Consider the following 27,764-nt stretch of genomic DNA (forward strand, 5'->3'; position numbering starts at 1 on the left):
GTTTGGTAAAGGGATAGGTACATGAAATATTGCAAAACCTAGCAATCAGTGAACACTTTAAATGGTTTTATTAACTTCCTAAAGATCAAGGTCAACGATGGAACGCTGTCGGTCAAATGTAGAAGTGCGTACACAGTCATGTCCAGCAGTGTAGGCAGTTATCTGTAGAGTGTGCAGAGTCACAATCTTTTCAGCAGATGGTTATGAGATGAAGATCACAGATCTGAAGGTAAATTGTGTAGGTGTGTACACATGGATCGGCATGCTCATCGGGACTTTCAATCGTTGGTAAAAATCGTTACAGAAATCACATCTGCAGTAAGATTGCATAGGTGTGTTCCCAGCTTTAGGCCTCTCTCCTTTAAACCAGCCCCGACATTAAATTAATATTATGCACATCATGGCCAATCTTTGTTTCAAATGTCACATATATACATTGTAATGTTTAAATTTCATTCATTTTTGTCAGCATATACATTAACTTTCCCATATATAATCGTCCTGGATGTCGCATAAGGTCTCCCAGTGAAAGTAATGGTTAGTACTCAGCAGAAGCGCGCAGTACAAAAAAACATAATGGAACTCCTTTTTAAGACTTTTTAAGACAGGTATACATAAACAAAAAAACCCCACAAATTAATTACATTATTGATCTCTGCTATATGTGTAATATTCTGTAGACCAGACCTTGTCAACCTTGTCAACCTGTTGCTCTGCAGCTGTTGTGGGACAACAAATCCCAGCAATGTGGTGCTATAGCATGCTGTTAATTGTAATATAAGTTGTAGCTACCCAACAACTGGAGAACTACAGGCAATGTCATGACTTTTTTTATGGATCAACATTTTGGCTAATTTAATACTTATATTTTGTCTATCCCCAATGAACGTCCAGTAGTTGCCTTGAATCCTGTACCACAAAGGATTCAGTTCTGTATTCAGGGCTGCCAATAGGAATTCAGGGCCCTGGTACAACAAATTCATGGGGCCCCCCTTATAGTTGAGCAGGCCCACATTTTTTAGGGGTGTGGTCACACGATTGGGGGCGTGGCTATGCACCATTGGGGCGTGGCTAGCACATCAAAATCACTAGGTCCTGAATTCACTGGACCGTAACATTTGTACAAGCACTCCTGACTTTCAGGACATCTAGCACCCTTGTGTAGTATAGGAAGAATGCAGTGTGTACAGAAAGAGTTCAGTCTTGGCCTGCGCCCACTGGGCTCACCAAACACTCACCAAACATTGCCATTGTCCCTACTAGAATCACAACATTTCACACACTATGCTGCTCTGTCCTACCTGTTCTTCTCACTTTTACCACATGTGGCTGCTGGTTTCGTTAGTTGCGGCTTATCCGGATCCTGGAATGTTGGAGGACCTATTTGGAAAAAAAAATGGCTACGTTTAGAAAATTACAGCCAGCCCCACCGTTAAATCAATAGCATCCATGATTAATAATTAGGCCTTCCTCCAGCCCCAACATTAAAATAGTATTCCCATTACCCCGCAAACAAAATAGCAACCATTGATTAGCCACCATCTACCTCACACACACTACATTGCCAAAAGCTCCGTGCCATCACACACACATTAATGTGCCCCTTTATCATCACCATGCTATGCCCCCTTATGATCACACTGCGCCCTCCATGCTGCCTTTGCCCCTTTCTTCATTCCCCTGTGCCAGGCTGCCTTTTCTCCCTCCTTTCATCATCCCCCTGTGCCATGTTGTCTTTGTCCCTCTTTTCTTTAAACCGCTGTGCCATGCTGCTTTTGTCCCTCCTTTCTTTAACCCCCTGTGCCATGCTGCTTATGTCCCTCTTTTCTTTAACCCCCTGTGCCATGCTGCCTTTGTCCTCCTTTCTTTAACTCCCGTGCCATGCTGCTTGTCCCTCCTTTCTTTAACCTCCTGTGCCATGCTGCCTCTGTCCCCCTTTCTTTAACCCCCTGTGCCATGCTGCTTTTGTCACTCCTTTCTTTAACCCCCTGTGCCATGCTGCTTTTGTCCCTCTTTTCTTTAACCCCCTGTGCCATGCTGCCTTTGTTCCCCTTTCTTTAACCCCCGTGCCATGCTGCTTGTCCCTCATTTCTTTAACCCCCTGTGCCATGCTGCCTTTGTCCCTCTTTTCTTTAACCCCCGTGCCATGCTGCTTGTCTCTCCTTTCTTTAACCCCCTGTGCCATGCTGCCTCAGTTCCTCTTTCTTTAACCCCCTGTGCCATGCTGCCTCTGTCCCGCTTTCTTTAACCCCCTGTGCCATGCTGCCTTTGTCCCCCTTTCTTTAACCCCCTGTGCCATGATGGTTTTGTCCCTCCTTTCTTTAACCCCCTGTGCCATGCTGCTTTTGTCCCTCCTTTCTTTAACCCCCTGTGCCATGCTGCCTCTGTCCCCTTTTCTTTAACCCCCGTGCTATGCTGCTTGTACCTCCTTTCTTTAACCCCTCTGTGCCATGCTGCTTTTGTCTCTCCTTTCTTTAACCCCCCTGTGCCATGCTGCTTTTGTCCCTTCTTTCTTTAACCCCCTGTGTCACTCTGCGTTTCTCCTTCCTTTCTTTAACTCCCTGTGTCATGCTGCTCTTGTCCCTCTTTTCTTTAACCCCTCTGTGCCATGCTGCTTTTGTCCCTCTTTTCTTTAACCCTTCTGTGTCAAGCTGCACCCCCCCCCCCCCGTTTTTTAACCCCTCTGTGTCAAGCTGCCCCCCCCTTTCCTCCCTTTACTTACCTTTTCTTCTCTCTTCTTTCATGGTCCTCTCTGCTGCTCTGTGCTCCATTGCTCCAGACTGACTAAATGCTGGGCGTGACATGATGACATCACACCCGGCATTCAGACGGTCTGGAGCAATGGAGCACAGAGCAGCAGAGAGGAGGGACGCCAGCGCCGCGATCACGTGAGTATGTCGCCCCGTCCCCCCGCTGCAAAAAAACCCCCAAAAAAACGAAAATATTTTTTTTTAAAAAGAAACGTCGGCGCTAGGCCCCCTGACATGCCCGGGTAATTAGTACCCGCTCCCCCCCTCTCGGCGGCCCTGTCTGTATTACATAGAAATGTTCAAACTGGGGTCATGAGTTCAATTCCCGACCATGGCTTTATCTGTGTGGAGTTTGTATGTTCTCCCTGTGTTTGCGTGGGTTTCCTCCGGGTGCTCCAGTTTCCTCCCACACTCCAAAAACATACAAGTAGGTTAATTGGCTCCTATCAAATTGACCCTACTCTCTGTGTCTGTGTGTATGTTAGGGAATTTAGACCGTAAGCTCCAATGGGGCAGGGACTGATGTTAGTGAGTTCTCTGTACAGCGCTGTGGAATTACTGGCGCTATATAAATAAATGATGATAATGATGATAATGTTCCTTCTCAAATGCAATATGGTAATTCCCTTTAATTAGACCTGAGCACTTGCTTGGTGTCACATTAATATCAGTACACTCTGGTAAACAGTAAAAATAATGTTATTGTCCTTACATACATATTAAGTGCCTATTTAAATTGCATATGTACATTGCAGGTACCTTAAGCTGCAGAGCTATATTACTATACCATGTATACCGATCGCAAATGACGACAATGACAAAAAATGTTGAAGTCAACACATATCAAGAGGGTTCTGCTGAAAACTGTAACAGTGATGACATTTTTTTTAAAAAATAACATCTTATTAAGATATGCTTTCCACTATTTACTGTCTACAATGTACAGAACTGGGTGGTTCTTCATCCTCTTTTTCAAATAACTTTTTTTAGTGACAATTTGCTGAATTTTACTTCAATTACTGCTGGCGTAAGATTATTGTGAAACAACAATGTCTGGGAAACACAAGAATGCAGACAGAATTTCTGCCCTCACAGACTGTTTACCGCGTGTGTGTACGTGAAAAATCTCAACACCATTTCCCAGAAGGTCGTTCTACTAATTAATGGTGGTTTATTTGAATCTCGTAACATCTCCACTTTTTCAAACCCGCAGTTTAGTAAATATACCTCAAAATAAAGTATGTTCCATATTATTAAATTGTCCTTTATAATTTGAGGATTTTTATTGTTTTATATGCAACACGGTTTCATTTTTAACGATTACTTTACTCAAACTAACATTTTATTGTCCTAGGATCAGAGTAAAAAAATGGAGCAAATTGTTCCTGGACAAACAATTCTGCAATACAATGCGTGCAAATGCATTTTTTTTTGCATGCAAGGAAAATACTGTCTGCATTGAGCTAGGACTGTCTGCATGAGCTAGGACAAGTTCCCTCCCGACTCTAAATCTGTCTGTACAATCTAAGTTTATCTCCCCTGCAGTGCAACATGGTCTTGCCAAGGTGCAAATTTGCCTCCTTTTTTTGTTTTGCTCCTAACTGGAAATGAGGCAGTGTGTGATTATATCTGTGTCTAGCTAAGATACAAAGATGTGAATATATTTTACTAATCTAAGATTATTGAGATTGTACTGGCATTATTTACATTTGTAAGTACAATATATACTTATATAGCCAGGGGCACTGGGGGGGAGGGGGGGGGGGGTACAGATTACTGGGGCCCAGGCTCCACTGGCAGCCAGATTTATTTTTTTACATGAAAATTTTCTTCAATTTTTTTATTTGCGCCGTGGGTGACGCGTGCGCGAATACCCACAAATGGGTGGGGGGTGGGGGTGGGGGTGATGTTAAGGGGGGAGAGAGGGAGCAAACTGACAGCTATTATTGGTTTCGGGATTAATTTGTAGTGGTTAAGTCTGTGGTGGTAGTGGTTAATTTTGTCTGAGGAACAAAAGCAAGGGCTATAAAAAGTACATGCTATAATCCACATTTTATGAGAAACGAGGGACAGGCTGGTTAAGATGTTATCAAACTTGTTTCGTCACACGTAATATATCATGTTTAAAGCGACATAGCCCCATGTTGACCACGCCCCAAACTGTGGCCACGTACCCCTTTCCCTTCTCCTCTGTGGAGCGGGGAGCAAAAAGTTGCTGTACCGTGACCCCTAATTCCTCTTGGCAGCCCTGTATATAGCTGATATATAGATATATGAATTTGCAGATACATGGACAAATTGGGTTTAATCTGCAGTCAAAGTTTAGAAATGGAGATTGCACCAGAATTAATAGGCAAGAAATGAACAGACAAAGTTTAATTTGTAAGACTCACTAACATGAATTTGAAGTTGTCTAGACCAAACATGGCTGCAATATTACTGGTCAGATTGAAGGGTGAGTCTTCCCTTTGCCTCTAAAACTTGACTCCTTTCCAAGAGGAAGCTTGGCAGTGGCCTCTAGCAGCATATCAAAGAGGATTTCCACCTGGAGTTTTAAGTAGTTGTTTTGCTCCTCCAAATTCTTATTCTCTGCTTCCAGCATTTTCAAATGTTGATGGGTTCGGCAATTATCAAGGATACATCTTTGATGGAACCAATGACCTTTGAGGAACACGTAAGAGTGATTATTCATCTGTACTCTTGGTGGGCCCAATTTCAGTCCAAGTTCATCCATCCTGGAAAGATGTTTGAGCAGGTAAAGGGAGGAGATGGTAGCAGCTTTTCTTTGGGGAGTCTTTTTAGGTCTAAACTTGCGAGAATGTAGATAGTTTTGAATTGAACAAGGTCCAGAAAACCATTTTTTAACCACACTGTTATTTGCTCTGTGGAAGTAGAGAGGAGACAGTGTTGGATGTCCTCAAAAACATATTAATTTAAAAGACACCAACTATTTAGTGATTTACATATTTAAGATCAACTTGACATTGAGCCTCAAACTATAAAATTACTCAATGGTGCTGCTGTACACTCTGATTGGTGAATCAGCTTTTATTTATTGGTTTATAAGAAATTGTAATTTTGGCAAATCACTCAAGACATCTAAGATTTTGGATACAGATATGTAGAGTGAGATTGGTTAATGATAGTTTTTAGTAGTAGGATATTATGTTTTATGACTATATAGATAGTATTAGCAACGTATTACTAGTCCAGTGGAGAGCAACAAGCTGTATTCCAGTATTCATTGTGAGATTTATTTTTTTTACTCTACTGGTGTCATACCTTATGCTGCCCACACACAGTGCTATTTTGAGTGGCCAACTTGACCAACAGTTGTACCAGGTATGGGCTATAAAATAATTGCTATACATAATCATAGTCCTAACCAAGTGTATAGCTACCATAGTATAAGGGGGTCTGGTGACTATGGAGAGGAGGGAGTACCTCCTCTCTCAAAGCCCACTGTGTTTTCTTCACCCATGGGTGGTGCCCGGGGACCCTTTCAAAATTTTGCTCACAAGTGTCTAGTCATGTCTCTGGTAGCAGCCCTTTCTGCTTCACAATTTCATGATATTTGAGCCCTGTGTAGCAGAAGGACTACTGTTGCATGGGCTTGTTGCTACCTTCCTGGCTTTAATATCAACCCTACGGACAGGTACAGGCCTGTCAGTCTCTTCAAGGTTTTACACCTGCTTCTGTGAATTGGGTGGTCTTTACGAGGCCTTGTTATTAATCAGAGCTTCTAAATAAAGATGTTCTGATGGATAGGAAACAGGCTTCTTTGCTCCCCTCAGTTTAAGCTGCTAACCTGGGTGATTGAGAAGGCATACAAATCTGATAGATACCTGATTTAATTTGTGTTTCTGCTTTCTGATGATGAGAAAAATGTGTTTTATTTCAAGAAGCTCCCAGACTTTCAAAGCCTTCCTGCTACTATCAGACATCACTGTGTGTGTTGGTTTTTGTTCAACCCAGAACTGCAGACAGCAATACAAAGCTCTTAGATCCAATTGTTCTGTAGGGCACACGAGCAACAGGATTACTGCAATGTTACATCCATGTGTGTGGTCAAATTGGTTACTGATCCAGTTGTGTCGTATCAGCTTAACCTCAGGGAAGCAACAGCCAGATCACAATGTATTTGGGCAACTTTACACTAGCTACTGAATACCCCAATCATTCTTTTAGACCCAAATCCCCATCAATCTTTTCATCTGAATTCTGGTTATATTGGGTACATTGATCTGTTTAGTTAAAAACCCCACTGGCTCCCAAATTCTTCACTTGGTTACTATATATGAATAAGATCCATCCTGGCTACTATTAAGGGATCTTCACTTATTTTTTCTATACCTGTTTCACACTATACACACTTACCTTGTAACAAATCTCTGCCAGCGGCTCTGGGTTATTCCTGCGTCCTGTCTGTAAGATGGTATATTTACAACCTTTGATGAAGTTTCTGGGTTCCATCTTCCCCCAATCACCTGGCACCCATGCTGATAGTAATGTGCTAAAATATGATAACACATTATATTATTAGATAGCATTAACTATATTAAAATGACCACAGTTACAAGGTGTGGCTGAATCTCTCTTCATTTCCCCACTGTAGGCAGGGGCAGGCTGGCCTGGGGGGCAGGTAAGCATCTGTCCCCCAGTCCCATAGTGGGCTACCTTGGGCTGGATCACTGGGCCACCTGCATTTTGTTTCCTTCAGAATAGGTTGCTGAGTTGAATCTTGACCCCCGGGCTAAAATTTGCCAGCCCTCCGCTGACTGTATGAAGCTTTACATTAGGTGCCTTGTGAATAGAAATAACTGCATGTATAAAACGTATATTAATGTATAAAAAGTGTTTATCCTTTGAGGTTTTGAGGTTAAGGGGCCAGTAGACTTCCTTACCTTTGGCCCCATGTCTAGAGACTAGACAGCAGCAGCACCAAATACTCTCCGATTAGCTTTGGAAGAGTTCTAATGTTGGAGTTACCAGGAGCACCACAGCAGACCTCTGTGTGCTTGACTGCTGGTGATTCTTGGTTACACCCCTGAGATCTGGCTCCAAACCTACAAGCAGCATTTGGACAAAGCTTCCAGGGACAAAGCTCAAAGCATACCATGATCACATGGAGATGTTATGAGCAATTTGATGCTTACAAATAGAGGAACCAGGTAGTGACCCACCACCTGACCTCCACGCAGATGCCACAGGTGAAGGTAGTGTAGAAAAGGTTTTTGCAGGTGAACTGCTCAGTGCAACTCAGTGCTCCAGTCGATTGAGGAGCTGTTCAGTAGAAAATCAGGCAGATCTTCCTTGGTGTTGATCTATGAATCAGTGAGAATAAGCCAATTAGACAGTCCACTTACTGGGTCTTACCGGAGACTAGGGAAAGCAAATGCAACAAGGTACAGGAGATTCTGGAATTGTGGTAACCCAGAATCCATTGGCAGCTTCCTATGTGTTGGTTGCTAAGAAAGACAAATCAACATGGTTTTATTCAGACTACTCCAGGTTGAATGATGGTACTGGGTTTTATGCCTATCCCCTGCCCCATATTGATGCTTTGTTGGATTAGTTAACAGGATCCAGGGGCATTTCCAACTTTGACTTGAGTAAATGTATTGGCTGATTCCACTGATCGAGGAACAGTTGGCACTCATTACCCCATTCGGCTTGTATAAGTCTATGGTCATATTGTTTGGGATGAAAACCCCCCAGCTACCTTCTGACACCTAATCAATCACCTGCTCAGGTTTAGTAAGAAGACACAGTCATCTTTATTAAGACCTGGGGTAACCATGTGTGACAAATAGAGCATGTGGAAGGGAAAATTTGTGAAGCAGGATTAACTATTCAGTCAGGAATGTCAAAAGAACAATTCCTAGGGTAGGCTAGAACCAGAAATGCTAGAGGCAAGCCCCAACCCAGAGACAGGTACCAGCATTCTTAATGACTGCAGGTGTGTACATGACTTTAGCACTGCAGCTCCCCAAAGTGGTAGTTGGACATCAACTTTAAAGCTGGCAATATAGAAATGAAAATGTCATTTGTGACTACTCCAGTACTGGGAGTGTAAAACTACAAAAATACTTTATTGCACACACTGATGTGTCCCAGTAAGGACTTGTAGCAGTACTCAACCTGAAGGGATCTGATGAGCTGGGGCATCATGTGGATTGTTTGAGCTGGTATATGTCACTGTGGAATAGGATGGTTTGACCATTATGTGGGCTGTGAAGAAACTTCAGCCCTGTTTGTATGACTGGGTGACTGACCTTTTAAAGACGTTTCAGGGAACTGAATCTGGAAGTGGAGCCTTGTGCTTCAGTTTTATGGCTTCCATATTAACCACAAGTAAGGAACGGTTCACCGCAATTCAGATGGACTTTCTTGGCAACAGGACCCCCAAGGTAACTCTGGGTAACCCCAGATACTGTGAAACCACAAGCCAGATCGTGGGAATACGACTGTCAGATGGCCTGCATGGGTACGGGGAAGGAGTGTGGCTCTTCCTTGTTCACACATGCTGTGGGGAGCTTTTTATTTTTGTAATAGGGGCACTAGGTGTGCATGTGAAAGTAAATAACTGCATATATAAAAATATGTATAAAAAAAATACTCACCTGGTGATTTAGTAAGAAGAGTATTAGACTGTTGAGCCTCTGGTTCCAGGTCCAGGTACCAGAGAGCGGCAGCACCAGATGCCTTCCCACTAACTCTGGAAGGTACTAGAGATAAGACTAGAAAGTAAAGTCATGCTTCGGAATTTAGTGAGCTCCGACTTCAAAGATTTTGGGCTGTGGCCTCAGTATTTAGCTCAAAAATTCTAGAGATCAGGAAGGATTAAGTCAAAGCAACCAGCAAAGAGGTGCTGTAGCAGCAACACATTGACCCAGAAACATGAGCAGTTCCAGATGGCGGTGAAGCTGGTGGTGGCAGCGATATCCTCCTACAACTGGGGACACCTCATTGGCAGTTGACACTACCAGTCGGCGAGTTACTGGTTTGGTCAAGCGGCGCTAATAGAAACAATCAGTGACTATTACTGAAAGCTCATATAGCATGGTGGAGCAGGATGGCAGAATAAGGTCATCCTATCACAAGCATGGCTATTGTATTGTAGTAAAATACATTATGTTGGAGAAAATTAAGGGATGGGAAATATTTTAAAAAAGAAAATGGAGAACCTTGCGTTTTATTAATTTTGGTGTTTATATTTCTGTAAAATAAACTGTTATATTATTATTATTATTATTATTATTATTATTATGTAATTTGTATCAGGTATGCAAAGGAGCCTATTTATTAAAGATCAATTGTTTTCACTTTTGACTCTATTACCGTTTACCCTACTACTTGATTTTGACTTTTTATGCCGAAAACAATTTCAACATTTGCTAATCAATGCAAATTGTAAAATCCTTTGTGGAGTTCTACTTAAACATGCTATTTCACTTCCCTAATGTTTTCATTTCACTTTTAAATTATGTAAATTATGTAAATCAAAGTAAAACTGCAAAACAATACAAATGAGAAGGAGCAAGCAGAAATATTCACCAAAACAATAAAGAAATAACTGGTCAACGTATGTTAGCAGCAGTTTCCCCATAAAAAGTAGTGTATATCTATGGAGTAAGTGTAATTGTTCAGGGAAAGAGATAGATAAAGCAGTGTGAAAGTCAAGTCAGTGCTTCATAAGTAGGTAAAAATGTGAAGTAATCTAGTGAATTGACTTTGATGCAGCATTAGGTCACAGATGACGCACAACTCTGTTGTCGCCATTCTGTAAATAGTCAGATGTTGGTATCTCCCACATTTTTAAAGAAGAAAACCAGGATGATTTCTAGGTTCATCAATACAACCTATCCTACTCCCAATAATTATTATCATCTAGGTTCATCAGAAACTTGTTCTACAAAACTAATATTTCAATACTAAGGTTTCAGTGGCAATAAATGGTACTAACTTATAATAAACAAACATACACACTTATATAATACAAAATGTTTTAAATAAGATAAATCATTGTACTATTATTTTAACTTGTCAGCAGCTATGCTGGGATTACTTGTCTTTTGTTTCCAGTTTTATGTGTAATATCTGTGTCATAATTATGTTAATAAATCATTAAATAATATTTGCTAGGTTCTCCTGCCTGCTTTTGATTAGTGCGACACTGGAGAGTAAGTGGAAAATGTTTATGAATTAGTCCCTAAGCTATTTTAAAATCTGATAAACACTGATTACATTTTCATTTGTATCTCCTGCTGTTTGATGGAAATGGTGAAAGTTAGACTAGCTGCTAACTAACATTTGAATTATATGCAAATCAAAGGCATATACTACCTCTTGGCATTTTATATGCTCTTCCACAAGATGGTCCATGATGCTGTTGCTGAGGTTTTGCCATGGTAACTGCAACTAAATCCTAAGCAACCTTTTGTGACAGCTATAGTTCTATCTGTGTGTTCTAGAATCCAATGACTTAACATAAGGCACCAATAAACTGGCAGTTTAAAGTAATCAGTAAATATGAATACATGACCAGCTGAGAAGGCAACACAGTCAGTTTATTCAAACATAGACAACATGGGCCTCATTTAGAATAACCTGCAATTTGGTGGCCAGAACGGAAGCATAAATTTATGATTGCAAAATTGGGCCCTATAGGACTCATTTGGCCCTATCTCTGTCAAACATGGGTGTTTTCACCAGAGATAGGGCTTCACCCTATCTACCAAGGCAGTGGATTCCACACTTTTTCAGATCAAGGCACCCTTAGGGTCTCCAAAATTTTTTCAAGGCACCCTTAAGCCAAAATAATTACCAAGTAGTCCCCAGCCTTGCTTACCACTGGCCCTGGCCGAGGCCCCCCTGTGAGATCTCCAAGGCACCCCAGGGAGCCTAGGCGCATGGTTTGGGAACCACTGTACCAAGGGATAAACATGAAAATAGCAGTGTTATTGCCGGAGATAGACCCCACCTGCTATACGATTTGCCATCTTCGCATGAAAAGCCTATTTATGAACTCGACAGTACATGTGCCACCATCTGCTATTACCATCTCCGCAGAGTGATAGCAGAAGATAATGAAAAAAAATTCTTTATTATTTAAATGAAGCATTTTTTTCCAATGGAAATATTTTACAATAAGGTTTTATATATTTGTTGTCTATTTTTATACATCATTTTTGTAATTGTTTTTAAAACAAGTGGAAATGACAGCCCAGATATTGACAGTTATCACTGTAGATTAATAAATAGGGGCCTTAGTTAGTGTCAAATTCAGCTAAAAGGTGAAAAATTGGACATTCTAGATGGATTTACTCTAAGACTGGGTACACATTACAGTGTTTTCAGCCAATTATCTGGCCAATCACCCGATAAATGACCACGTTCAGCCCGATATCGCATTAGTGTCTACACTTAGACGGTGAACGATAGTCGTTCCAAAGCACCGACCACCGTTTGATTTGATTGTTCAGCGGGACTTTTTTTCAGTCATTAGCAAAATCGTTGTAGATAACACATTGGTCGGAAAATTCTGTAGTGTGTACTTACCCTAAATGAGGCCTACTCATTGCTATGTTTTAGCACCTGATAATTATTCACTTGCAAAAACAAGTTAAATTCTTAGCTTCATGCCATTCTGATCTTCACCTCTTTTTGGCACTATAGGGACCATCTGCCTATGCTCTTTCCCCATAGAATGCATGCTGGAACATGTAGTTCCACAATAGTCGGCACCAGTTCCAGAATAAGTTAAACAAAATCAGCTTGGACAAACCCCGCACTTTGCTGTACTGGGTGATGAGAAGACACTTTCATTGCATCATGTGAAGCTTTGGGATCAATAAGGTGCATTATTTTTACCCCTATATGTCAGGAAATTAACCTGTCAAGTTATTACCAAAGATTTCTAATTAGCCAATGAGCTTTACCTGTTCCTAATCAGTAGGCAATCAAAGGAAGCACTGGGCTTTATAAAGTCATGCTTATTTTGCTGTTCTGTCTCGAAAAACCTAAACTGTTCAATAGGTAACTAAAGATGAGTGTAGTAAGTTGTAGCAAACTTTCCATACAAAGTACATTTCTCAAAGTGCACTGTTTTGTCGCGGTACAATGTTACGGCAATAAAACCTTCAAATTTTATTTTTTTGCTTTGCCAGAGGCAGGATGCTATTCCACTCTGTGTTTGTAAATTTCACATTCTGCTGAATTTATAGTTTATATATATATATAGAGAGAGAGATGTGAAGTCAGCAATGTCAATTCATTCACTTCATTCATTCATAAGGGAGAAGTCTGGACAGAACAAAACAATGGTAGGGGAAATTCCGAACCGAACACTTAAAGCCAAATTTCATCAGAGAAAAGTGCAAAATTTCTCAGCCAAGTGAAAATTGGGGATGAATATTCCACAGTGGAATGTGACATAAAATAACAAATACCCTGATGTTCCCTTATTCTCATGACTTATTTAAGACATTGTAAATATAGGCCAAAAATGGAAAAGATTAAATGATTTTGGTGTGAAGTCATAAAGTGCTAGCAGGCAGTTTTTTTTAAAGTTTGAACTCTTGTATTCCTGCAAATGGTCACACAAAGCAACTTCCATAACTCCTTACAAAAATTGTATATGGGATATGCACCAGTGTTTGAAGAAGACAAATAGGCACGTTTGTGCAACAATTATACATTTTTTCTGGTTCATAAATTAACTTAATTAACAGTTTTTGGCAGGGCTGCCATCAGGGGCTACAGGGAGTACAGCAGTATGTGGCCCAATAGCAGACTGGGGCCCCACCAGCCCTGGGCCCAAACATATTTATTATGGGAGGGGGCCTCTGCAGTGAATTAAGGGAGGTAGTGGGCGCCATTTTTAGGCAACAGCTGTTCCTGAGATGTGAGAAGTGGTGCGGGGAGAGACCTCTGCGCGTAATTAAGGATGTGGCAGCGGGCTTCCTTGTAGGCAGCATGTCTGCCTCCACTCCCAAGATGTCGGAGCTCCACAACTACTGCTCCAGATCCAGCCCCTGGACAAAGAGCAGCGACAAGGCAGAGAGGCTCCCAGCAGCATCGCTGACGTCATGTAATTAATAACGTCAGAGCGCTGTCAATAGAGAGGAACTGAAAGGAGCCAGCAAGAAGATGCAGAGAGGCAAGTAAACTACTGCAGGGGTTAGATGGAACCGGGCATGAGGTGTGACTGTAGATGATGGGGGGTGGGAGGCAAATGTTGGGTAGAGAATAGTCGCCCACGATGGTGACGGAACTACATATTGTGCTAATACTCATTACTTAGCAAGCTTTGCCGATATACTTCTCTGTTTCACTGGCAGTACAGGAGGATGAAATCTTCTAGGATATGCAATAGGAAGTCAACATGATATTGTCAAATCAATTCTGGTCTTAGTGGTACATTAGAGTAAAAGTCCAAACTTGACAAGTTTTATTACACGTCTTGTAAGACTGCAGATTGTGCATGTCTGCTTGATTTTTTCTTTAATTACCATTTGCATCTGGTTCAGTCCGGTATCACAGGATCTCCAACCCCAGATAATGGGAGATGAGAGCGTTCAGAATGCCTAATGTGGAAAGGGCAATCATGAACCAGAGAACGCCAGCATTGAGATACATTGGAACCAATCTAAAAAGGAGAAAAAACATTGAAAGCAAAAAAATAAATATTTGTGTGCTAAGGGAACATTTATAGCAAAATGTTAAGGACCTGATTCCTTAAGGAACGTAAATGCCAATAAGTGCCGTGTTTTGCGTAAAATTGCTCTACATATGCTCAGAAACAGACTATACGCCAGTGAATGCAAGCGTATGTAATTCACTTCCAACAGCCTACGACTTCAAGGGCAGAAGAGGAGAGGGAAAGGGCGTATGCGCGTAGTCAATATTCAGTAAGGGCGTGCCAAGGTTGAACTCATGCACATCTGTCCCATTCAAGCTTAGGGCAACTCTGAGGTGTGTGATTGCTAGCCATATCACTTGCACCAGCTATAGGTGTCGTGTAAGTGCCGAGTGATTGTGCATGCTAGAACATGTGTTTGATGTCAAGACCAACTGTAAAAATGCATTTTATGTACAATAGGCATTAACAACATCCTGATATATGTATTTTATGAAAAAAAATGAAAAAAAACTTTTAAAAAAAAAAAGTATTTTCATCAATGACTAGTTTATTAACATGTGTTAATGTCTTTAATATATTTTTTTCATCTGTGCGTTCTAATGGGACTATATATATATATATATATATATATATATATATATATATATTTATTGTGCGTAGCCTGCAGTGTGCTGTGTTTGTCTGCATACAGCAAGTACCCACCCGTATTCAACTAGAAATGTTTCTTGAGATCCTCTTGTGTTTGAATACATGCGCACCTGTGTGCATTTTCCATCCAATTCAAAGAAAAAAAACAAATTACGTTCACTTTGCGCTCCTTAATGAATCAGGTCATGTGTGTACATAAATATTTTATTTTACTTTTTGCCATTACTTATATTCTTAAAAGGGCGTTGTGCCTAGATCTTCTGCTGCCGGAGGCGACCAGCAGTATACACTACATCAAGTCATTATTAAATCTAGCAGCATAACAGACTTTTACAGCAGGATAATGAACACTTTTCAAATGAGCTCACAATATTCTGGTGCCTGAGATGGAAGGTGCTTAAACATGGTGCAATGCTTAAAACCAAATGGACAATTTCAGACCAAATTGAATGTAAATCACAACATGCATAGCTCCAAACGTCAGATGTTGATCGGTATTGACAAATATCGATCAGGACAGGTGGTAATTTTGGTCAGCCTTGTCTGGCCAATCAGATTTGTCTGTACTTGTGTGGTGGTCGAGTACTGATGGGAAATCCTTCCCTTACCTTGTCTCCCAGATACGAGTCAGGTTCTTTTCTCTTTTGGATATCCGGTGGTCAGGAGATAAATAATTCAATGAAAGGGACAAAGATTGGTCAAACAACTTGATTTTATTGAGAATGCGGTAAGGATAGTTTTGGTAAGCCACCGCGCCACTGACCCCTTCAGCTCAATAGTAATGACAAAATAATGCGTCTGATCAGCATAGAGCACAATAGCATTTAACATATAACATACACCTGGTGAGTATAAGGCAGAATAACGATAACATCTTCAATACACATTGTCTAATAAGGCACACTGGTAATCACAGTTACTACTTTCACGTTAACAATATCTGACTGGTGATGATGCAATAACCATCAATAATAACCCATCAAGACTCTTACGGTCACTACCGCACCCACTAGAGGGCTCCTTCTTATTCAGGTGTTTGGGGTACCGTGCTATTCCCTATGGCTCAGGTGCCCCACTTTTAGCATCTACTGCTGAATTAACTTGAATTGCAGCGGTACCACTAACACTGAATTTCACACCTTCAATATTAATAAATCAATTCTTAGGTAAATCACATAACATTAACATCATCTAAAACATTTGGTGCACCAATATTATCCCCGGTAACGTTACCATATTTTCCACTCAGTCCTGGGCTGACCTGTGCACAGGAATTTGGGTAGTGTTCCAATGTCCTGCAGAGGTTTCCATCAAGGGTTAAGTATTATAGTAGAAAGCAGGGCTGTTGCTCAATTCAGCCACAAGATGGCGATGTTCTCTCAACAGTCAATGAATATCAGCACATGTTCTCTGCAGCATTGTATAATGTCCAGATATCAGCACACACACACACACACACACACACACACACACACACACACACACACACACACACACACACACACACACAAAGAATATAGCTGAAACGACCGTCTTAATTGTTCCCTGCAGCCTGTGTATAGGTATGATCTGGGGGAAAAGCTCTCACAATCCTTCCTTGTACAAGAATGCAATGTCAGTTTTGGATAGATCCTCTCATCACTCTTCCCTCTGACACTGGGGTGTGTGCAATACACTGCAGGCTGAGGTTTTACCTTGAAAAGAGTTCTGTAGTTAGTGAATACCGTCTTTGGCGCCCCACTGCGTGTCCCCAGCTGTTCTCCGTCCGCTTTGCTGGCAATGTCATAGTTCTGGCAGCAGCTTATCTTCTCTCTGCTCGGCTGCACATCCTTCCCCTTGTTCCTTCTACCATGCTGCTCTCTCTCCTCCTTCCTGCACAACCTCTTCCTGTTACTCCCCCAGCCAATCAGGGCCTTCATCCTCCTCCTGTCAATCACTCCTGGGCACAAGTTTTCAGGAGCACAATTAACCCCTTGTAGCCCTGCATTTTAAAAGCGTTTATGCACTCCTCTGTGCTGTTCAACAGGGCTTTGGGGTACCACATTCACCCCCGCTTTTTCAGGTGCGTGTCCTCACGCATTAAGACATAAAGGTGGTTGTTCTTTATCAACTCAAATCACACATCTACAACAGTTATAATGGCAAACATTTACAATGACAGCAGTTTTAATATACATTATATACAACAGTTTCAGTAGATCTCTAATCCTGATACCGCCAATAGTAGCTCGAAAGGGTTAGTGGGCAGCTGAGGCAAAGTCCCTTCGCCATCGTCTGGCTCTTCGTCCCAGTCATCCCTTGATGTTTCTTCTGGCCCTTGGTCTGGCCTGGGACGGAGCTTGATATGGGTTCGGCCGTAATCACATACGGGTTCAACTTCCACTTGGGATCCAGCTTACTCCGGGGTCGATTATTCTTCTTGAGGACGATGCTCCTTTCTGGCAGCCGACAGGCCTGCGCATCCCGGTCGTAGTCTTTCTTCTGCCGTTTGTAGAAGAACGGAGGAGGGCGCCTACGCTGAACAGGTCTCTGCTGAGGGGACACTTCCTCTGCTCTCACTCCCTCGCTCACTTTCTTTGCACTTACTTCTCCACCAGATTCTGCAGCATTCTCTCCTCTTGGCCGGTAGAAACGTCTGCGGAACCTTCGTTGGTAGGGTGCAAATCTGCTTCCTTTTACTGGTACACCACCAGGGCCAGTCATGTTTGTTGCCTCGGCACCCTTCTCTCCCTCCACAACATCAAATTCCACAGTCTCCCATTCTCCAACACTGCGCAGAAACTTCTGTGGGTTATTTTGCTTTATTGCTGTCTGGTGGACAAAGACATCTTCTTTGGTGTCATTTCTGTTGATGAAGCCATATCCATTCCGCACATTAAACCACTTGACAGTGCCCAAAACCTTTACATGGGGACCAGAGGACTTTTGATGACCTTGTAGGAGCCGAACAGTATGTTGAAAGGCCTGATGACCGGGGGACGCCGCTTGGGTTAATTTACCCTTCAAAGCCGCCACTAGCTCTTCCGGGCATCTTTGCAGCACATTCATCCCTAGGATGATGGGGGCTATGTTCCCTTCACAGGGGGCGGTGACGAGACAGCCTTGTTTTGGCAACAATGTCGCTCCGATCTGGATGTCCGCTTCCCAATACCCTTCACACGCAATCTCGAGGCCGTTACTGGCGGTCAGCCGCAGCCAGGTTGGGGGTGGTGATAACAGCTGCTCTTTGCCCCAATACTTGTGGAATGTAGGTAGCCGGATGGTCGTAATCTGCAACCCCGTGTCAAGCATAGCCAGGGTCTCCACTCCATTAATTGTAACGGGTAACGTGGGACATTGTCCGATGAACTGGGGCCTCCAGTTTTCTGGATCCGGATCTATTCCCGGGGCTCGCCCCGAGATTCGGCCCTCAATCTCGGGGTGTCGGAGTTCAAATGTTCGTTTTGGTCGCAGTTTCGTTCTATGTGTCCTATCCCATGGCACCGGCGGCATATCGGGCGCCCTTGGCTATCGAATTGGTTGGGCGATCGCCGTACATACTTGCAAGGTGGTTCCCACCTGCCTCGGGCTGGTCTTTGTCTTTCGAGCCTCCACTCTGGTTCCCCGTAGGTGGGTGCGGGTGGCCTCGCCATTTGGCGCATCTCTCGCTGGATTTCTCCCATTCCAACGGCCAGCTCCTCCATTTGCTTTTTGAGCGTTTGTATTGGGTCTTCGGTGGGATACTGACCGCTCTGTATTACCAATGCTTGGGCCCGTGTTGATTTTTCTGTGCTGCTTGCCATGGCTCCCCTCGAGCTTGCGCTTTCTCTGAAGCCCACCAATTCTGGGTATTCTTCCTCCCTTCTCCGTTGGTTACCGACAATGGCGATAGCGGTCTTTTTAAACTCTCTGAAGGTTTTGCCTGGCATCTGTGCCTTTATCAGTCGTAGATGAATCTTGACGCTTTCTTGGGCGACTCCTTCCACGAACTGTACGGTCAGGGCTTCGTCCGGGTTTCGTACTTCCTCTTTGTCCACTGCCTGAATGGCTCTTAGCATCTCTTGTAGGCTCAGGGCATAGTCCCGCAGTGTCTCGTTCGGTTGTTGCTTGCGAGCATATAGTTTCATCTTCAGCTCCGGAAGAGTTCTTGTCTCAAACGTTGTGGATTTTTATTTTTAAAACTTGTGCCGCTTCTTTCTTGTCGTCCCTCGGCCATGAGATTACTTCTCTGAGCGCCGACCCTGTGAGTTGCCCTATTAAGATCTCCACTTTCTGCTTTTCATTCAACGGGTATAGCCGGAACAAGGATTCCAGTTTGTTCTTGAATTCTGTGAATGAAGTCGTCTGTAGCTTGTTGTCGTCTCCGCTGTACTTCGGGATCCATGGGGCCCCGAAATAGTACGCTAGGGTTATGGGCATATTTGGTGTTTCTGCTGGGGCGGCCTGTTCTGGGTTTTGTGGCCCTGCCGGTTGCTGATCCATTTTTCACTGAGGGTATTACTCTCCTGATGCACTCGGATCCTGTTTGGTTTGATGCCAAAGTTTATGTGGTGGTCGAGTACTGATGGGAAATCCTTCCCTTACCTTGTCACCCAGATACGAGTCAGGTTCTTTTCTCTTTTGGATATCCGGTGGTCAGGAGATAAATAATTCAATGAAAGGGACAAAGATTGTTCAAACAACTTGATTTTATTGAGAATGCGGTAAGGATAGTTTTGGTAAGCCACCGCGCCACTGACCTCTTCAACTCAATAGTAATGACAAAATAATGCGTCTGATCAGCATAGAACACAATAGCATTTAACATATAACATACACCTGGTGAATATAAGGCAGAATAACGATAACATCTTCAATACACATTGTCTAATAAGGCACACTGGTAATCACAGTTACTACTTTCACGTTAACAATATCTGACTGGTGATGATGCAATAACCATCAATAATAACCCATCAAGACTCTTACGGTCACTACCGCGCCCACTAGAGGGCTACTTCTTATTCAGGTGTTTGGGGTACCGTGCTATTCCCTATGGCTCAGGCTCCCCACTTTTAGCATCTACTGCTGAGTTAATTTGAATTACAGCGGTACCACTAACACTGAATTTCACACCTTCAATATTAATAAATCAATTCTTAGGTAAATCACATAACATTAACATCATCTAAAACATTTGGTGCACCAATATTATCCCCGGTAACGTTACCATATTTTCCACTCAGTCCTGGGCTGACCTGTGCACAGGAATTTGGGTAATGTTCCAATGTCCTGCAGAGGTTTCCATCAAGGGTTAAGTATTATAGTAGAAAGCAGGGTTGTTGCTCATTTCGGCCACAAGATGGCGCTGTTCTCTCAACAGTCAATGAATATCAGCACATGTTCTCTGCAGCAGGGTATAATGTCTAGATATCAGCGCACACACACACACACACACACACACACACACACACACACACACACACACACACACACACACACAGGATATAGCTGAAACGATCGTCTTAATTGTTCCCTGCAGCCTGTGTATAGGTATGATCTGGGGGAAAAGCTCTCACAATCCTTCCTTGTACAAGAATGCAATGTCAGTTTTGGATAGATCCTCTCATCACTCTTCCCTCTGACACTGCAGGCTGAGGTTTTACCTTGAAAAGAGTTCTGTAGTTAGTGAATACCGTCTTTGGCGCCCCATTGCGTGTCCCCAGCTGTTCTCCGTCCGCTTTGCTGGCAATGTCACAGTTCTGGTAGCAGCTTATCTTCTCTCTGCTCGGCTGCACATCCTTCCCCTTGTTCCTTCTACCATGCTGCTCTCTCTCTCTCCTCCTTCCTGCACAACCTCTTCCTGTTACTCCCCCAGCCAATCAGGGCCTTCATCCTCCTCCTGTCAATCACTCCTGGGCACAAGTTTTCAGGAGCACAATTAACCCCTTGTAGCCCTGCATTTTAAAAGCGTTTATGCACTCCTCTGTGCTGTTCAACAGGGCTTTGGGGTACCACACTTGTATAAAGGTTCCATCCATACGACTTGGTTTATGTATGGGTACATAGATATATGGAAACATTATCCGTCACTCACTAATCCCCCTACACTGTCACGGACTTATCTGATCCCCGCCGCTCCGTCCAGCCGCACTTCCGCATTCAGGACCATGTGACCGCACCCGGAGGCCGTCACATGACCACAACCCTAGAGGCGGGGATTTTGAATCCCCTTCAGTATGAAAACCTCACTCTGACACTCGCTGAGTGTCAGAGCAACACTTACCTGTTCCTGGCTCCTGCTCTTCGTGGATTGCAGTGTCTTCCAGTTTCCAGTGTCTCCTGTGTGCTGATCTCTGCCTGTTTGACTTCCCTGGCTCTCCTATCCCTGTGTACCGACCCAGCTTGCTGACCATTCTCCTATTCTTGTGACCCGTGTACTGAACCTGGCTTGTTGACTCCGAGTTGCCTTCTGATTCTGCCTGACTCCATTCCTGTGTACCGAACCGACTTGCTTGACTCCGCTTCCACCGCTTCACTCCGCTGTACTACATCTTGAGGCGAACCTGGGGACCGCGACCTGCGACTCCTGGCAGCAAAGCCCACCCTGCCTTGCGGCGGTTCTTGGTGAACACCGGGGAGATCGTTAGACTCCGCACCTCAGGTAAGCCAGTGCTAATCAAGATTAGTAATATAGTATCCAGAATCTGTTACAGTTTTCTCTGACCATGGATACCACAGCTAAAGATCTGTTGGAGCATTTAGTAGGAAGGATGGACAAGCAAGAAGCTAACCAAGAGCAACTTTTAAAACTCCTCAATAGTCTATCCATTCGGTTGGATGTTGTCCAGAACACCCTAGTGGCTGGTGGATCACCTGGGCCGGCAGTGGCCCCTGTACCTCAGGCCGCAGCAGCAGCTTCTTCCTCGCAGCTACGGTTACCTAACCCACCCAAGTTCGATGGAGACCCTAAAAATTGCAGAGGATTTTTAAATCAATGCTCCATACAATTCGAGCTTCTACCTGGGAACTTCCCCTCCGGAAAAACGAAAGTGGCCTATGTGATTTCGTTATTGTCCGGTCAAGCTTTAGCATGGGCTTCCCCCTTATGGGAGAGGGACGACCCCATTCTACATAACTTCAACCTCTTCTTGTCCACCTTCAAGAAAATATTTGATGAGCCAGGAAGGGTGTCCAATGCCGCTTCCGGCTTACTACGTCTCCGCCAGGGAAACCAGTCTGTGGGGCAGTATGCGGTCCACTTCAGAACCATGGCCTCTGAACTTCGCTGGAACAATGAGGCCCTAGTAGCTACATTCTGGCAGGGCCTTTCAGACCGAATCAAAGACGAATTGGTATCCCAGGAACTCCCTACGTCTTTGGACGACATTATCTCCCTCTGTGTCAAAGTTGATTTGCGTTTCAAGGAACGTAATTCCGAGAAGGAACAGTCGCGGCGTAGTATGATTCGCTTGGCCCCCAACTTCCAAACCCCTGTTCTTCCCCCTGAAGAGCCCATGCAACTTGGGAGGACCCGCCTATCAGCCGAAGAGAGGGAGAGGAGATTTCGGAACAAGTTGTGTTTATATTGTGGAGAGAGTGGCCATCTTCTGAGTTCTTGTCCCAAACGCTCGGGAAACGACAGGGCCTAACGAGTTCTGGAGCTGTATCGTTGGGCCTCTTTTCTCAGTGTCAGTCAGTTCCCAATAGTAATGATTGCCTGTCTATTCCCATTTCCCTTCAGTTAGGACAAAAGACCTTCCCGCAGTCGGCTCTTCTAGATTCCGGAGCCGCAGGAAATTTCATTTCTGCCACAGTAGTTAAACAATTCGCTATTCCCACACAAGCCTTGGAACAACCCATCTCTCTGATGGCCATTGATGGGGGAAGAATCCCTGAGGGGTCCATCCTGGTACGCACTATTCCTCTTCTACTTCAGATAGGAACACTTCATCGGGAGAAGATTTCTTTTCTAGTAATACAGAGATCTACCAACCCAGTCATCCTAGGACTTCCATGGCTTCGTGTCCACTCTCCCACCTTGGACTGGAGATCTGGTCACATATTGTCCTGGGGACAGTCCTGCTTCTCTCGCTGCCTAAAGAGAGTGGTTCCTCCGAATAGTCCCAGACGTTCCCAAGAATTTCCTGTGACTCTCCTGCCGGAGCCATACCAAACCTTCTCTGATGTTTTTTGTCAACAAGAGGCCACTAGACTTCCCCCTCACAGAATCTGGGACTGTGGCATTGATCTGATACCTGGTAAACCCATTCCCAGGGGCCGTGTTTACCCCCTTTCCCTCCCGGAGTCTAAGGCTATGGAGGAGTACATCCAAGAAAATCTAAACAGGGGCATCATCCGCAAGTCTGCCCCCCCAGCTGGGGCTGGCTTCTTCTTCGTAAAAAAGAAAGATGGGGGCCTCCGCCCTTGCATTGATTACAGAGGCCTGAATGCCATTACCGTTAAAAATCGGTATCCACTGCCACTGATTTCTGAATTATTTAACCGGATTAAGGGTGCCACCATCTTTTCTAAACTTGACCTCAGAGGAGCGTATAACCTTATACGCATTAAGGAGGGGGATGAATGGAAGACGGCGTTTAACACCCGAGACGGCCACTTTGAATATCTGGTCATGCCTTTCGGGCTATGCAATGCCCCAGCCATATTTCAGAGCTTTATGAATGAGCTGTTTCAAGACCTCTTGTACCAATCTGTAGTCATCTACTTGGACGACATTCTCATCTTTTCTCAAGATCTAGCATCTCATCGTACTCATGTATTGGAGGTCCTCTCTCGTATCCGAAAAAATCAGTTATTTTGCAAATTGGAGAAATGCACCTTCGAGCAGAGACAAATTCCCTTCCTGGGATATATTATTTGGGGCACCGGTCTACAGATGGATCCCACAAAATTGAAAGCCATACTTGACTGGCCCCAACCTTCGGGCCTTAAGGCCACTCAACGCTTCCTAGGATTCTCCAACTATTATCGTCAATTTATCAAGGGGTACTCCTCTCTCGTGGCTCCCATCACAGCATTGACCCGCAAATCTGCTGATGCTGGTATTTGGTCCTCTGAGGCTATCCAAGCCTTTATATTATTAAAGTCTCTCTTTTCATCTGCACCCATTCTTCTACAGCCAGATTGTTCTCGTCCTTTTGTCCTGGAGGTAGATGCCTCTTCTGTTGGCACAGGAGCCGTACTATCACAGCGAGGTCCTTCTGGAAAACTTCATCCCTGCGGATTCTTTTCCCGTCGCTTTTTACCTGCTGAGAGGAATTATGGGATTGGCGACAAAGAGCTCCTGGCCATCAAGTTGGCTCTCTCCGAATGGAGACATTTACTAGAAGGAGCGCAATTTCCTATCACCATATATACCGACCATAAGAATTTGCTTTACTTACGCACTGCTCGATGTCTAAACCCTCGACAAGCAAGGTGGTCCTTATTCTTCTCACGCTTTGATTTCAACATCACTTTTCACTCGGGATCTAAGAATACGAAGGCAGACGCCTTATCTCGCTCTTTTGATCCAGCTGACATGGAATCCTCAGAAGATAATAAATTCATTGTAAATCCATGTCAAGTATTGGCAGCTACACACCTGAAAAAGGGTTGTCCTCCAGGCAAAACATTTATCTTGCCACATCTACGCACCCGGCTCCTTCACTGGGCTCATCACTCACTCTTCTCTGGGCATGCCGGCATTCGCAAGACCTGGGACTTATTGTCCCGAAGCTACTGGTGGCCTTCCTTGCTGGAGGATGTGAAGAGATTTGTTGCTGCTTGTTCCAAATGTGCTCAACACAAGACCTCTAGGAAGAAGCCTTATGGATGCTTGCTCCCATTACCCATTCCTGATTACCCTTGGTCACAGATCTCAATGGATTTTATCACGGACCTTCCCCCTTCCAAATTCTGTACTGTAGTGCTTGTGGTCACGGATCGCTTCTCTAAAACAGCCCACTTTATAGCTCTCAAAGGCCTTCCTTCTTCCTCCTCCTTAGCCGATATTTTTATTAAAGAAATATTTCGCCTCCATGGCTGTCCTCAACATATTGTCTCCGATAGGGGATCACAATTCATATCAAAATTTTGGCGGTCTTTTTGCAATAAATCCGGGATTAAGCTTGACTTTTCTTCCGCATATCATCCCCAGTCCAATGGGGCTACTGAGAGAACCAACCAGGAATAAGAGAAGTTTCTAAGAATATTTATCTCTAGTAACCAAGACAACTGGGTGGACCTTCTCCCTTGGGCCGAGTTCGCCCATAACAACCATTTCCATGAGGCCATCTCTAACTCCCCCTTTTTTGTTCTGTATGGCTGCCATCCTAGACTACCCACCTTCTCTCAAGTCTCATCTTCTGAAGTTCCAGCAGTGTTTCGTAACTTCTCTGATATTTGGGAACAAACCAAGACAAATTTAAAGCAAGCAACTACTCGTTCCAAAAAATTCTACGATAAAAGGAGAAGAGTGACTCCAAGTTTTGCAGTTGGTGACAGGGTATGGCTATCCACCCAGAACATTCGTTTAAAGGTACCCAGTAAAAAATTTGCTCCCAAGTTTATTGGCCCATTCGCTATATCTGAGATTATTAATCCCGTAGCCTTTAGATTGAGTCTGCCTCCCTCTTTACGCATACCCAATGTCTTCCATGTCTCCTTGTTAAAACCGATGGTAACCAACAGATTCTCCACCTCATCCAGAACTCCTCCTCCTGCTGTGGATCGAGATCAAGTTGAATACGAGATTAAAACTATCCTAGATTCCCGTAAAGTTCAAGGTGCCATACAGTTCTTGGTAGATTGGAAGGGTTACGGCCCTGAGGAGCGCTTATGGGTAAGAGCCATTGATCTACATGCTCCCCGTCTACTTAAATCCTTCCATAAAAAAATTCCTTTGAAACCCTATTAGGTGTTCGGAGTCCACCTTTATGGCAGGGGGTACTGTCACGGACTTACCTGATCCCCGCCGCTCCGTCCAGCCGCACTTCCGCATTCAGGACCATGTGACTGCACCCGGAGGCGGTCACATGACCACAACCCTAGAGGCGGGGATTTTGAATCCCCTTCAGTATAAAAACCTCACTCTGACACTCGCTGAGTGTCAGAGCAACACTTACCTGTTCCTGGCTCCTGCTCTTCGTGGATTGCAGTGTCTTCCAGTTTCCAGTGTCTCCTGTGTGCTGATCTCTGCCTGTTTGACTTCCCTGGCTCTCCTATCCCTGTGTACCGACCCGGCTTGCTGACCATTCTCCTATTCTTGTGACCCGTGTACCGAACCTGGCTTGTTGACTCCGAGTTGCCTTCTAATTCTGCCTGACTTCATTCCTGTGTACCGAACCGGCTTGCTTGACTCCGCTTCCACCGCTTCACTCCGCTGTACTACATCTTGAGGCGAACCTGGGGACCGCGACCTGCGACTCCTGGCAGCAAAGCCCACCCCGCCGCAAGGCGGTTCTTGGTGAACACCGGGGAGATCGTTAGACTCTGCACCTCAGGTAAGCCAGTGCTAATCAAGATTAGTAATATAGTATCCAGAATCTGTTACATACACATCTTTGGATCCCTCCAGTTATCTAATATCAGATGTTGAGCAGCAAGAGTTGACAACAGTTTAGTTAAGTTGCAGATTATATGTTTTTTGTCACTATTGATGTTGATTTTAAAGTAGTATTTTACCATAACTAACTGACATGCACCATTGCTAGAAACCTAAGTAAAATCAATTATGTAATCTTGCATAATCTGTACATTTATTGACATGAATAGGAAATGCAGTGGAATTTAGAGCTAATCAGATTTCACAATAGGTAATTTTGCAGAAGTGTGAATTTCCGGCAATACAATCGTTGAGACAGCTTTAGCATCACCATTCCAGGAAACGGCCATTCTGCACTGTATTTGTAAATTCGGAATTTACAGAATGTATAGCCTATAAATACAAATGGGATGACAATAGTCAAGTCATTCTGCTGTCTGGTGGTGCAGTTTGGGTAGGAGTAAAGATAGCACTAATACAGCAAACCACATAATAAGTAATTCGGGCAGCACGGTGGCTAAGTGGTTAGCACTTCTGCCTCACAGTGCTGAGGTCATGAGTTCAATTCCCGACCATGGCCTTATCTGTGTGGAATTTGTATGTTCTCCCTGTGTTTGCGTGGGTTTCCTCCGGGTGCTACGGTTTCCTCACAAAACATACTAGTAGGTTAATTGGCTGCTATCAAAATTGACCCTAGTCTCTCTGTCTGTGTCTGTGTGTGTGTGTGTGTGTGTGTATGTTAGAGAATTTAGACTGTGAGCTCCAATGGGGCAGGGACTGATGTGAATGAGTTCTCTGTACAGCGCTGCGGAATCAGTGGAGCTATATAAATAAATGATGATGATGATGATAAATGCAGCATTTTAAATGCACGCTGATCTTGATTTGGTGTAGAATCAGTGCTGGCTATACTTTTTGCCCACTGGATAATGCACCTATTGATCGCTGTGAGAATTGTTCTGTTCTGTTGCATTTTTACTAATTGTCTCTCACAAACGTATAAAGAGGTGTGTGGTCAGTCACACTTGATGGGTATGGTCAGCATAACTGAGTCTTTGGTACTGCCAATTCCGGAAAGCTTAGCAGTAGAGAATCAAGGTCATACAACTGATCCTGCTTTGGTGTACAAGATGTATTAGTACTGGTTAATAATTTTGGCCAACTAGAGGTTAATACACCTATTAATCACTATACATGTCTGTTTTGAAACCAAACA

General features: G+C 43.7%; 2 protein-coding genes across 3 annotated transcripts in view; both read right to left on the reverse strand.

Moving 5' to 3' along the window:
• Positions 1–5,111: 5,111 nt before the first annotated feature.
• LOC142152893 (protein chibby homolog 1-like) lies at positions 5,112–11,187 on the reverse strand. Of its 2 annotated transcripts, XM_075210013.1 has the most exons (4): positions 11,097–11,187; positions 9,374–9,490; positions 7,128–7,263; positions 5,112–5,632 (listed from the first exon to the last, which is right to left on the reverse strand). In XM_075210013.1, the coding sequence occupies exons 1-4, from the start codon at positions 11,158–11,160 to the stop codon at positions 5,194–5,196; spliced, it is 756 nt and encodes a 251-aa protein (XP_075066114.1). In that variant the 5' UTR covers positions 11,161–11,187; the 3' UTR covers positions 5,112–5,193. The 2 variants fall into 2 exon arrangements, with proteins under 2 accessions (XP_075066114.1, XP_075066115.1); XM_075210014.1 differs by lacking the exon at positions 9,374–9,490 and having other exon boundaries at positions 11,097–11,181.
• Positions 11,188–11,308: 121 nt separating this feature from the next.
• LOC142152894 (leukotriene C4 synthase-like) overlaps positions 11,309–27,764 on the reverse strand; it is a 68,503-nt gene continuing 52,047 nt past the window's right edge. Inside the window, exon 6 of the mRNA XM_075210015.1 lies at positions 11,309–14,400. Within this exon, the coding sequence (XP_075066116.1) occupies positions 14,289–14,400 (112 nt within the window). The 3' untranslated portion in view covers positions 11,309–14,288. The remainder of the gene's footprint in view (positions 14,401–27,764) is intronic.

This window comes from Mixophyes fleayi, chromosome 4 (assembly GCF_038048845.1).
Source record: "Mixophyes fleayi isolate aMixFle1 chromosome 4, aMixFle1.hap1, whole genome shotgun sequence".
Classification (NCBI taxonomy): domain Eukaryota; kingdom Metazoa; phylum Chordata; class Amphibia; order Anura; family Limnodynastidae; genus Mixophyes; species Mixophyes fleayi.